The following is a 13833-nucleotide window of genomic DNA, read 5'->3' on the forward strand; positions in this document are numbered from 1 at the left end:
TTTAAATATTGTAACTGCGTTCCTGCGGGATAGTTCTTTTCTAATAGAATTAATAAAATGCTTATTTTTATGTATTAAAAGTAAATTTGCATCTAGAAATATGTTTTATGCCTTTTAAAAAATATCACATATTTTTATTTTACTCGTCAATGTAAATTAGGTCATACTTAGTAGATTGTCATGTTTGGCGAGTTTTTATCGAGACTATAATCTATTCGGAAAATGCTACCATAGCAACAGGAGGGGTCAATGTCGTTATGACATTAGTGTCTGCGTTCCTTATGGATCGAGTCGGACGCCGTACCCTCCTGTTAGTTGGAGTGGGAGGGTTACTAATCTTCAGTGCTATTCTTGCTCTGTCTCTAATACTTATCAAAGTAAGTACAGTACATTGCTCGTAATTAAATTTTGGCACTTAAGAACAAGCAAGCAAAGGACTATATATGGCCCCCTAAAATAAACAGCATCATTTTACTGTAATTCTTTGATTTTTTAGTTCAAATATATATGTGATGTGTTTACATAATATTCGTTTGATTCAAGTGCCCATAATATAGAAATATGACATCGTAAAGACAACCTTTTCCCGCCATTTTTGCATTTTTAGCATAAAACAGCTTGTTTTCAAGCAGTTTTTCTTTCAGAAGACATAGACCGCATGCTTGAACAAACAAAAGATTTTAATCAGAGATGTATCTAGCCAAGACTTATAAGTGACAAAAAAATTAATCTTGTTCAAGCATGCGCTCTATGTTTACCATTCGTAAAAAGATAAAAAAAATGTCAATTTTTGACTGATTTTGATTGAATTCTAAAAATAGCGTCACTTCTGACGTCATATCCTGCCAGTGAGAGCAAAAAATCAAATAAATATATGAAAAATATATTTTATATCAACTCTTCTAAAAAAGAAGTTAACTTTTTTTTGTACCCGAAACACTTAAAAAATGGCGTATTATGGGGGCCAAATTTAACTCATATCATATATAGTTTTACTTAATGATTAACGGAAGGGTAGTAAAAATTGATATATTATTAAAGAAAGGAGTTTTGTTGGTATTATCTATTTTTATCAAATGCCAGACACTTAAAACAGATTTGTTTATAATATTTCATTTATGTTTTTTACTATCTACAAGCCTAGATGGTTGTCAAGTAAAAGATAATTTTAAAAATGAATTATTTAGAGAATGCAATCGGGACTGACGTTAAAACTTGATATTTACGGGCTATTCAAGATAACCGATATCCGAGGTACTGATATCCACCTGTACTTTAGTTTCTGCGCAGTGCATTTTATGTTCTTGTTTATGCATCATGCGATCATTTTACTATTCCTTTAACCATATCCATTTTTACTGGATGGTTGTTAACCAATTAAAAGCTGTTGATAGCTGACATAATTGATTATCTACAAAGGTTTGCCTCACGAATACATGTTTTTAGTCCACATGTACGTAAAATTTTTAAACTTTTCTAATCTAATTCTTCTAGATTCTGTATGTACGTACACGTTTGTTTTTCCGTTCCTATTTTATAAACTTTTAACATCTTTGACATTAATAAATTCATTTTCAAAACTTAATACAGAGTGTCTTTGTGTATAGACGTTTGCGTTTGTGTAAAGAAAATACCAATCCCTCATCCAAGGGGGAATGATGAAAAAATGCTTAGTATTAAATGTAGGATGTATGCAGTAAAATCAAGTAAAATGGCAGTTGTATCATAACTTCCCTTCATATTGGGATTCAAAAATTTGAACAGACATATCAGAAATATACGTGGATTCATATTTAGAACATAGTGGTGAAAACTTTTTAAATTTAGTCAAAGCGACCTTATAAATAGAAGTACGTTTTGCCAAGATCAGGAAGAATGTAAGAGATATCCGAAATCTAGACAGGTTACAATTAAAAAAAAAAGTACTTCCTGTAAATATAATTTTTTATAGTTAAAGCAAGCATGTCGAAAGTATTGTTTACTTTATCCATACCAAAACATATGATAAGGGAATCCACGATATATTGTGGGTGCAGCTGATAATGTGTGCAGGTTGTGTTTGATAGATATAGTACCATGGTGAGAATTAGGGCGAAAATTCATAAATTGATAAAAAAGCTAGTGAAAATGAAGGCGTTTTAAATTTATTAAGGGCAAACATATACTCTAACAACACAATTGTTAAACAAAGGTGTTGAAATTCCTTTTTTTCTCATAAAGAATTCAAAGATAAAATATAAAGGTAAAAAAGCAGGTGTTTAAAGAGAATTTTAAATATGTCCATGCAACAACGCTTATAGTCAGATTGACATCATTTTTGAAAGAGGATATCATATTTCTATAAATAAATAATCATAGTGAAGCCATTTTGTCAATTAAATTTAAGTCGGACGTTGTTGCGTAGGTAAGCGATATACACCTATTTTCTCTTTGTTCATTACCTCACTATAATAGAAGTCTTACCACTACAGTAACGAAATGTTTGCAGAAGTCTTGTTCTATGTTTCACTTATGTCGTAGTATATTTTTAAACATGTTCGAGATTTAGTTATTGACTAACAGTATTAAATGATTCTTAAAAAGCATTAAATGGTTTTTTTTTGTTTTTTTTACAGGAACTGAACATTACAGTTGTATGGTTGCCTTACCTAGCTATCGTGTCTGTGATATGTTACATTATTGCATTTGCCTCAGGTCCAGGTGTGTTCAGTAAAATATATTTAAATATTTCATCTCTATTAATTCATTCATGATTCACATAAAATAAACATGTTTCATATTTCAATATACACTTATACAATTTTATCACAATACCTAATGTTTGATAGCAATAGGAAAGTCATTCTTCCCCTTTTTTATTTTGAATGAAAACACTTTAACGCTATGTAAAATGTACATTTGTATTTTAATTTTATCTCTCTGTTTAATTTTCTTTCACATTTTTGTTCATATTCTGTATATGAATATTCATCAACTTAAAATCAAATCATACTTTTAAGTAATGTTATATTGAAATGATTTATATTAGTTTGTTTATCGATGACGATATACTATAACATTGCAGTCATTTCTCAATGAATTAATCTCTCATTCTTACTTTAGGATCAATACCATGGTTTATGGTTGCTGAGATTTTTTCGCAAGGTCCACGATCAGCGGCAATTTCTGTGTCCACCATGGTAAACTGGTTCTCGAACTTCACAGTTGGACTACTTTTCCCTTTATTGAATGTAAGTATTTTTTATACGGCTCATTTTAAAATTTTGATTTCAACGTATGCATGGGAAGAAAAGGGGTCATGGTTGATCATAAATAACAATGTCGATACGTACCGTTTTCCTTCTGTTGACATTATTTTTCATCTTTACTAGACATAAATCACATTCGATAACAAAAAAGCTGTTTAAGAAATATTGTTGACCTGTATTTTACCAACATATATAAAGTAATATTGTTCTCATTCACTTTGTAAATTGAATTGAAAATATACATTTTCAGGAGCTGGCAATTCATCAATACTCCTTCCTTCCGTTTGTGGTGCTGTTGATTATATTCTTAAACTTCTTATACAGAAGGGTTCCCGAGACGAAAGGGAAAACCTTTGTACAGATCTCACTACTGTTTAGAAGGCCTGACATGATGGTTTATGAAAGCATTATTCAGCAGGATTCTATTAATACAGCATAGACCAGGTTACAAAATGAAGATTCATCCCACAATTCATTAACTTATTATATTATTATAATTTTTATTAATATAACTATTATATTTTTATATGTGCAATCAGTATAAGAAAACGTTTTTGTTGGAAGAAAAATTCAAAACAACAATTTCAATTAGTATGTAATTGTTTTTAAAAAAATGTTTACTAAATTCACTTTCCCACATGGAACTTAGTTAAACACCTCAATGAACATGGTCAATCAAAAACAGTTGGAAGGAATTATTATTTTCTAATCGCAAATTGTTTAATCTTGTATAAACTGAATAAAAAAATTAATAAAAAGTTGATAAGATATGTAGTGTCATGCAATGGTATAAAATCTCAATAAACTTTAAAGACATCAAATACTATTTTTAAATAAACCAGCTTTAATGTTAAAATGCATGCCTTGGTTTCATTCAATTATTCAAATTCAATGAATAGTTGTGCATTTGTCAGATTGTAAAGTTATTACGGGCCGCCAGAAGGCGGTCCGTTATTTGATAAACATTTAAATATTGTAACTGCGTTCCTGCGGGATAGTTCTTTTCTAATAGAATTAATAAAATGCTTATTTTTATGTATTAAAAGTAAATTTGCATCTAGAAATATGTTTTATGCCTTTTAAAAAATATCACATATTTTTATTTTACTCGTCAATGTAAATTAGGTCATACTTAGTAGATTGTCATGTTTGGCGAGTTTTTATCGAGACTATAATCTATTCGGAAAATGCTACCATAGCAACAGGAGGGGTCAATGTCGTTATGACATTAGTGTCTGCGTTCCTTATGGATCGAGTCGGACGCCGTACCCTCCTGTTAGTTGGAGTGGGAGGGTTACTAATCTTCAGTGCTATTCTTGCTCTGTCTCTAATACTTATCAAAGTAAGTACAGTACATTGCTCGTAATTAAATTTTGGCACTTAAGAACAAGCAAGCAAAGGACTATATATGGCCCCCTAAAATAAACAGCATCATTTTACTGTAATTCTTTGATTTTTTAGTTCAAATATATATGTGATGTGTTTACATAATATTCGTTTGATTCAAGTGCCCATAATATAGAAATATGACATCGTAAAGACAACCTTTTCCCGCCATTTTTGCATTTTTAGCATAAAACAGCTTGTTTTCAAGCAGTTTTTCTTTCAGAAAACATAGACCGCATGCTTGAACAAACAAAAGATTTTAATCAGAGATGTATCTAGCCAAGACTTATAAGTGACAAAAAAATTAATCTTGTTCAAGCATGCGCTCTATGTTTACCATTCGTAAAAAGATAAAAAAATGTCAATTTTTGACTGATTTTGATTGAATTCTAAAAATAGCGTCACTTCTGGCGTCATATCCTGCCAGTGAGAGCAAAAAATCAAATAAATATATGAAAAATATATTTTATATCAACTCTTCTAAAAAAGAAGTTAACTTTTTTTTGTACCCGAAACACTTAAAAAATGGCGAATTATGGGGGCCAAATTTAACTCATATCATATATAGTTTTACTTAATGATTAACGGTAGGGTAGTAAAAATTGATATATTATTAAAGAAAGGAGTTTTGTTGGTATTATCTATTTTTATCAAATGTCAGACACTTAAAACAGATTTGTATATGAGATTTCTTTTATGTTTTTTACTATCTACAAGCCTAGATGGTTGTCAAGTAAAAGATAATTTTAAAAATGAATTATTTAGAGAATGCAATCGGGACTGACGTTAAAACTTGATATTTACGGGCTATTCAAGATAACCGATATCCGAGGTACTGATATCCACCTGTACTTTAATTTCTGCGCAGTGCATGTTATGTTCTTGTTTATGCATCATGCGATCATTTTACTATTCCTTTAACCATATCCATTTTTACTGGATGGTTGTTAACCAATTAAAAGCTGTTGATAGCTGACAATTGATTATCTACAAAGGTTTGCCTCACGAATACATGTTTTTAGTCCACATGTACGTAAAATTTTTAAACTTTTCTAATCTAATTCTTCTAGATTCTGTATGTACGTACACGTTTGTTTTTCCGTTCCTATTTTATAAACTTTTAACATCTTTGACATTAATAAATTCATTTTCAAAACTTAATACAGAGTGTCTTTGTGTATAGACGTTTGCGTTTGTGTAAAGAAAATACCAATCCCTCATCCAAGGGGGAATGATGAAAAAATGCTTAGTATTAAATGTAGGATGTATGCAGTAAAATCAAGTAAAATGGCAGTTATATCATAACTTCCCTTCATATTGGGATTCAAAAATTTGAACAGACATATCAGAAATATACGTGGATTCATATTTAGAACATAGTGGTGAAAACTTTTTAAATTTAGTCAAAGCAACCTTATAAATAGAAGTATGTTTTGCCAAGATCAGGAAGAATGTAAGAGATATCCGTAAACTAGACAGGTTACAAATTTTTTTTAAAAAGTACTTCCTGTAGATATAATTTCTATAGTTAAAGCAAGCATGTCGAAAGTATTGTTTACTTTATCCATACCAAAACATATGATAAGGGAATCCACGATATATTGTGGGTGCAGCTGATAATGTGTGCAGGTTGTGTTTGATAGATATAGTACCATGGTGAGAATTAGGGCGAAAATTCATAAATTGATAAAAAAGCTAGTGAAAATGAAGGGCAAACATATACTCTAACAACACAATTGTTAAACAAAGGTGTTGAAATTCCTTTTTTTCTCATAAAGAATTAAAAGATGAAATATAAAGGTAAAAAAGCAGGTTTTTAAAGAGAATTTTGAAATATGTCCATGCAACAACGCTTATAGTCAGATTGATCATTTTTGAAAGAGGATATCATATTTCTATAAATAAATTATCATAGTGAAGCCATTTTGTCAATTAAATTTAAGTCGGACGTTGTTGCGTAGGTAAGCGATATACACATATTTTCTCTTTGTACATTACCTCACTATAATAGAAGTCTTTCCACTACAGTAACGAAATGTTTGCAGAAGTCTTGTTCTATGTTTCACTTATGTCGTAGTATATTTTTAAACATGTTCGAGATTTAGTCATTGCCTAACAGTATTAAATGATCCTTAAAAACCATTAAATGTTTTTTTTGTTTTTTTACAGGAACTGAACATAACAGTCGTATGGTTGCCTTACCTAGCTATCGTGTCTGTGATATGTTACATCATTGCATTTGCCTCAGGTCCAGGTGTGTTCAGTAAAATATATTTAAATATTTCATCTCTATTAATTTCACTCATGATTCACATAATATAAACATGTTTCATATTTCAATATACACTTTCCAAAAAAGTGTCCCCTGGCAACTTCTCATAGTAAAAATAGATTTCTCACAGAAACCTGCCAATGGGTAGTTGAGGAACATGCAACATTGTGTTCAGTCTTTGGCGGATTTCAAATTTTAATAGTAATATTTTAATGGTAAGCAAAGATTTTAATGCTAGTTTTCAAATTATAAGCAAGAATGCAGTGCTCACAATTCTTTGTTATGTAATTAAGGCTCATGTTAGGTTATTGTTTACATCTAGGTTGTCAAATAAAAAAGTAGATTATTTATGATAAAATAAAAAGTGAAAATCAACATTAGAAATTGATTTAGTTCATAATAAGCCTTCATATAGAAAAGTTTAAGGAAAACATATTACATTGAAATGTAAGATCTGTAAGATGTTCGCGTATATTAAAACTGAAGTCAAAATTTGTACTGACCATTTGTAATGACCATTTAATAAAAGGACTATGTGCGGTATGGTCAAATATCTACCCCCGATTTCAACCAATTTTTAAAAAGTATCGTATAAAAATAAAATCTTCACAAATCATTGTATAGAGGGTGCCTATAACTTAAATCTTGATTTTAGTCATCATTGTTCATTCGCTGTTTATCTATGACGTCACCTAATGACCTAATTCCCTCAAATTTCCACAAAAATGAAAATATTCTCATTTTTGCTCCATATTTTTCATTCGGAAGTAAAGAGCGCAGGTCTGCTCAAGTGCGATTTTAACAAATTTTTTTTTGTCAGATAGTTATACACATTATATTTAAAAGTGGTACTTGAGCAAGCCTGCGCTCGATGTTTCTCAGTCGAAAAACCATCGGAAAACCATATTTTGCAACAAAATATCAATTTATCAAAATAATGCAATCTTCATGACGTCATTTCTACATTATGACGTCACTGTGGTGATAACTTTTTACACCTTTATTTCCAATATGATTTAAACTATCTTTCCCCTTTTTTTAAACCTCTTTTTAAAACTTTGGTTTTGGGGGCAAAGAATGCATAAAACCGCTCATAGTCCTTTTGTAAACAGTCAAATTTAAAGAAAATTGTGATTATGCCCGTTTAAAAATCTATTCCTTTTATTTAGATTGTTCGAGAATGAAGCTACCAATTAAATGAAAGAGAAATGTTTAATCAATTGCAAATAAAGTTTATCACAATACCTAATGTTTGATAGCAATAGGAAAGTCATTTTTCCCCTTTTTGATTTTGAATGAAAACACTTTAATTAACTCTATGTAAAATGTACATTTGTATTTTAATTTTATCTCTTTGTTTTATTTTCTTTCATATTGTTGTCATATTCTGTATATAAATATTTATCAACTTAAAATCAAATCATACTTTTTCGTAATGCCATATTGAAATGATAAATATTAGTTTGATTATCGATGAAGGTAAACTATAACATTGCAGTCATTTCTCAATGAATTAATCTCTCATTCTTACCTCAGGATCAATACCTTGGTTTATGGTCGCTGAGATCTTTTCGCAAGGTCCGCGATCAGCGGCAGTTTCCGTGTCCACCATGGTAAACTGGTTCTCTAACTTCACAGTTGGACTAGTTTTCCCTTTATTGAATGTAAGTATATTTCATACGGCTGTGTTTAAAATTTTGATTTCAACGTATACATGAGAAGAAAAAGGGTCATGCATGATCATAAATTACAATGTTAACACGATTACATGCACGTACCGTTTCTCTTCCGTTGTCATAATTTCATCTTTACTAGACATAAATCACGTACATTCAATAACAAAATAGCTGTTTAAGAAATATTGTTGACCTGTATTTTACCAACATATATAAAGTAATATTGTTCTCATTCACTTTGTAAATTGAATTGAAAATATACATTTTCAGGAGCTGGCAATTCATCAATACTCCTTCCTTCCGTTTGTGGCGCTGCTGATTAATTTCTTAAACTTCATTTACAGAAGAGTCCCAGAGACAAAAACAAATTTCACTGCTGTTTAGAAGGCCTGACATGATGGTTTATGAAAGCATTATTCAGCAAGATTCTATTAATACACCATAGACCAAGGTCCACAATAGAAATGCATCTCCGCGATTCATCAAATCTTTCTTTGTTGCATTCCAGTGTATGCATTTAGTATTAGATAAAAACTTTTTTTTCAATCTAAATTTCTTGTTAGAAGAAAAATAAAACTACTGTGTAATTGTTGTATAGGGGTATAGTCACGATTTTGATCAGAATTATTTTTCCACTTTTACCATGTCTCAATAAGACATTTCTAATTGTAAAGCAAAATCATTTAAAAGTGTATTTGGAATATATTAACTTCTTTAATTCTTTAAACAATGAAAGATATTATACTGATATATGGACCAATGTGAACAAAATCAAGGCATGACCCTTAAGAACTAATATGTCTGTATCTTGCGTATAACTCAAAGATTGACACTTAAATTTTGGTAGATCGTTAGAAATGCATTTCTAACGCTTTTTATAGAAATACTTGTACTTTGTGTGCATATAGCTGGAACCTTGTTTTTAAAAACAATGCCTGACTTATATTTGAGATTGTAATCGAAAGTTAAAAAAGTTTAACCTTGTACAACTAGTCAACGTAACAACAAACGTATAAATAAAGTTTTTTTTATAATATATAATCAACACTCAACCAATCAACTGTACAGCAACAATGTCATTTAAACAAATGTACTTGGTCAGGTTAAATCAATGATCAATAAGTCTATGACAAGGAGCCCGATTTTTTTCCACATGCCTGAAAGAACAAATATTTCGAACAAATATTGGCAAGTCAATGAAAAAGCTTAAGGAACTTACGACTTCAGCCCTTATTTATCATTTCTAATAACTCATTAAAGTACCTTACTACACCTTGAAATAGTTTCTAAAATCAGCAGAAAATTACTTGATTATGATAGATAGCATGATGGATAAGAAGAATATGTGTCAAATATGCGGAAAAATGTGCAATTTTAGATAAAAAAATGATATTTTCAAAAATGTCATTCATTAAACATGATATACATCTGAATCGGTTGATACAAACAGTTTATCAAAACATTTAAATCGCCATCTTGTGACGTAGTGTTTTAAAACGTATAAGTTTCGGTGTAGTCAAGTACCGTAATACCATTTATTTTACGAACACAGATTGAAATCATTTGGAATACATGTGTTCTAATAGAATTTTACTCATGATGGAGTATTTGATGAGTCTGTAAAGAAATCGGAATTTGTCAAAACCTCTCAGACTTGGAGCTAGACAAACAGTAAAATATAACACAGTCCTGACGAATGATGGGAACGAATATGACGACAAACGGGAGTGTTCACGTGTCCTGTGGCGGGAACCTACATGTTTGTTGTCGATTCTTTATCGTACCCAGGAATATGGTAATATATAAAAGTCAACAAGAAAACTAAAGGTAAACTTAACGTGTCTGCTGATGGTTTGAATTCAACCCCTTTAATCCAAATAAGCAGGACAGTCATCGTGAAGCTGAAGTCTGGAGACCATGTCAAAGTTGAAAATCATGTAAACAATGGTTACATACATCCTGACATGTACTGAGGATTTTCAGGAACTGAGTTATATTGACCAAGAAATACATACAATACATATTAACCATTTTAAAATGTCATTAAGATCTTTTAAGTTCTGATCCTAATAAAAATGCAGAAGTAGAGTAACAGCTTTGCATTTTAACTAACTAAAAAGTATTTCATAAACAAGTTCAAATGCATTGTAAAAACAGCGAAAAAAAAAATACGAAATTCCCAGGATTGAAAAATTATCCGGTAACCAGAGTTAGTGTTTTAAGGACGGTATAGGAGTGTGCAAAAACATATACCCATACATGTTTGTTTCAAAATATATGAACCTGAAATTATTGATTAAACATCCAATGTGAATGAACTTGAAAACGGTAAAATGATTCAAAATTGACTGACTCGTATTTTCCTATAGAAATGTTTAATCTGTGGACACTTGCAGAAAAACACAACAATCGTACACAAATGGCAATCTGATTCGTTGAAATTAAATTAGCTTAAAGATCATATTACGATTATCAATATGTTATTAAAGTTTAAAATAAAAAAGTTACAAGTCTGTAATATAATTGCACCATTTGCAGGGGAACATGTCTGAGTATTTTTTTAATAATTTATTAAAATTAACTACATTTAACAATTTCAAGTGCTAAACACAATGTATTTAGCTAAATTGATAACAAAATTAATTTACTGCATTTATTCACACATGCACGTTTGTTTAGAGAAAATTCGGAAGACACATACTCCGATGTAGAACAGTACAACTGTTAGAATGAATTCATTTTGTATAAAATCTCTTCATATAGATATTAAGAACAATAAGGTATTCCAACTAAGATAAATTCTGACTAAATTTTTATTTCCTGTATTTTTTATTCTAACGGCGTTCACGACCGCAGGTAGACTGCATGCCCCTGAGGCTTCCACACTTCTAAATAAATGAATAAAATAATTAAAAACCAAGATAGTTACACGCACGCGCACACACACACACACACACACACACACACACACACACACACACACACACACACACACACACACACACACACACACACACACACACACACACACACACACACACACACACACACACACACACACACACACACACACATTCATTATATAATTGTGATACATAGAGGTTTTCTTCTTGATAAAACAATTTTGTAAATTTTAAACAAACTGTTGCTAAAGCAAAGTTGCATGTATATTTATCTATCTAAACCAAAATATTAAATATTTAGTAACTTGATATATTAATGTTGAAATAGCATGATGTTGAATGTGTAACAGATGTTTAGTTCATTTCTTATATAAACCAACAGAGCAAGCTTAATTCACTTACAGTTAAATTGAGACATCATTGTGTTTTTGATTTCAAAACAATGTTGCTAACTCTATTGTTTGCGTTGTCCTTTGGTTTACTCGATGTTGCGTACAGTGGAAACAATGTACAGACAGACTTGAGGACAAATATTGATTTGTTGAAATCGTTAATCTACGACAACACCAAAGCAACGGTGACCCTGGATTCATTAGCTCTAAAACAACTCATTCAAATGTTTTCAGGTAACTAAATATCCTGGAAAGTTAAATCGCATCTCAATTTTTTTTTACCTATATACAATCACATTTAAAAAAAGTAAACTGTTTTAATTTCCTATGGCTACAGATTCATCCAACACTTTAAGAATAGTAAGTTTTTCTGTCAACTTAAAATCGAAACCTCTAACACTTGGAGCTGGACAAACTGTTAAATATAACACAGTCCTGACGAATGACGGGAACGGATATGACGACAGAACGGGAGTGTTCACGTGTCCTGTGGCGGGAACCTACATGTTTGTTGTCGATTCTTTGTCTAAAGCTACGACCCTGTTACATCTTAACGTCAACAAGATTACAGTTGGTAGACTTTATGTGTCATATGTACACGGCGGCGATACATATGTCCAAATGAGCAGGACAGTCATCGTGAAGTTGAAGTCTGGAGACCATGTCAAAGTTGAAAATGTTGTAAACAACGGTTACATACGTCATTTCATGTATTCAGAATTTTCAGGAGTCCTCTTGTATTGACCAAGATTAAGATACCACATATTGTAAGCATTATGAAATGTTACGAAGGTCCCTAATAAAAATATGATGACGAAAATTCTACCAAAATTGGTGAAAGTGCGTACGAGATACAGATTACTTATGACCGTTTATGTTTAAAGAGAAATTTGTAATAAATTCCAGTGAGGTACCTGTCAGCTCCGGGTCAGAAATATAAATAAAGTGTAACTGCTGTCCACTGTGCGTCATTTCATTAGTATGAACATGACCGTATTTACTTAAAAGGTTGGGATTTTTTGAGAAACGGCGTCTAAGTTTAAAATATTAGTTGGGAGAAAAAAGCAGCACGCTCGTAGTTTACTGAAATCTGTCTTTTTAAGGTCTTCCGTTTCCAACGGAAGACCTTATTGTTTTCGTACTGTTTCTTATTATTATTATTATTATTTTTTTCCACAAAATTTGTGCACGCGATATCTCGAAAACTATTCGGCCGATTTCGACCATTTTTTCACAGATGATTGCCAGTGGTCATAATTCTAGAAGTTTTTTGAAATTTTGAAATCGTCACTTCCGGTTCCGATTTACGGCCGATTTTGTAAGTTTTTACGACCCATTTTGTGCAGACATAAACTCAGAGACTATAAGAGATATAAATATGAAATTTTCAGGATAGGTAGACCATAGTTTGAAGATGTGCAGAACGTATTTTTTTTGCGCCAGTGGCGCCATTCCTTTGAGCTCGCCTAGGCTCAAAAATTGGATACGAATTTTGCATCAAAAACTTCATACATTTTGATCTGTATCTTTTTATCAGTTAATATTTTGTTAAAACATATATAACAAAAGTGGTAGATAATAAAAATTTCTTTCCAACAAATTTAAGAAAAAGGGGCTGGCCCCTTTTTTTAGGGGCCAAAACACTTATAAACTCTATTACAAATAACTTAAAAACGATAAAGATTTTGTAATGCATTATAGAAGCAAAGTTGTTGATCGTACCAATATCTATTAGAAAAAATAATTGCCACGCCCATTTATTACGTAATTAGGGATTTTTAGGGGCCAGAGTATTTAAACTTTGACGCAATATAACTAGAAAAGTAAAAATATTTTGTTAGACATCGTAGAAGAGAAAATGTTTGAATTTATGATTTAAATCGATTCCACTTATCACAACACAAATTTCCGTCCCCATTAGGGATCTAGAGGGCTGGCCCCTTAAATATTCAAACA

At 31.0% G+C, this 13833-nt stretch overlaps 2 protein-coding genes and 1 long non-coding RNA gene across 3 annotated transcripts; all 3 read left to right on the forward strand.

Annotated features, from left to right (window-relative positions):
- Positions 1 to 317: 317 nt before the first annotated feature.
- LOC128179675 (uncharacterized) lies at positions 318 to 3561 on the forward strand. The gene is made up of 4 exons (XR_008243115.1): positions 318 to 377; positions 2616 to 2700; positions 3103 to 3230; positions 3499 to 3561. It is a non-coding gene; the product is annotated as an uncharacterized LOC128179675 (long non-coding RNA).
- Positions 3562 to 4452: 891 nt separating this feature from the next.
- LOC128180580 (glucose transporter type 1-like) lies at positions 4453 to 8966 on the forward strand. Its single transcript, XM_052848703.1, has 4 exons — positions 4453 to 4590; positions 6804 to 6888; positions 8443 to 8570; positions 8853 to 8966. The coding sequence occupies exons 1-4, from the start codon at positions 4471 to 4473 to the stop codon at positions 8964 to 8966; spliced, it is 447 nt and encodes a 148-aa protein (XP_052704663.1). The 5' UTR covers positions 4453 to 4470.
- Positions 8967 to 11906: 2940 nt separating this feature from the next.
- On the forward strand, positions 11907 to 12621 carry LOC128179668 (EMILIN-2-like). The gene is made up of 2 exons (XM_052847179.1): positions 11907 to 12111; positions 12215 to 12621. Exons 1-2 carry the CDS (start codon positions 11928 to 11930, stop codon positions 12619 to 12621), a joined length of 591 nt encoding a protein of 196 aa, XP_052703139.1. The 5' UTR covers positions 11907 to 11927.
- The last annotated feature ends 1212 nt before the right edge of the window (positions 12622 to 13833 follow it).

Source organism: Crassostrea angulata, chromosome 4, assembly GCF_025612915.1.
Source record: "Crassostrea angulata isolate pt1a10 chromosome 4, ASM2561291v2, whole genome shotgun sequence".
Lineage (NCBI taxonomy): Eukaryota > Metazoa > Mollusca > Bivalvia > Ostreida > Ostreidae > Magallana > Magallana angulata.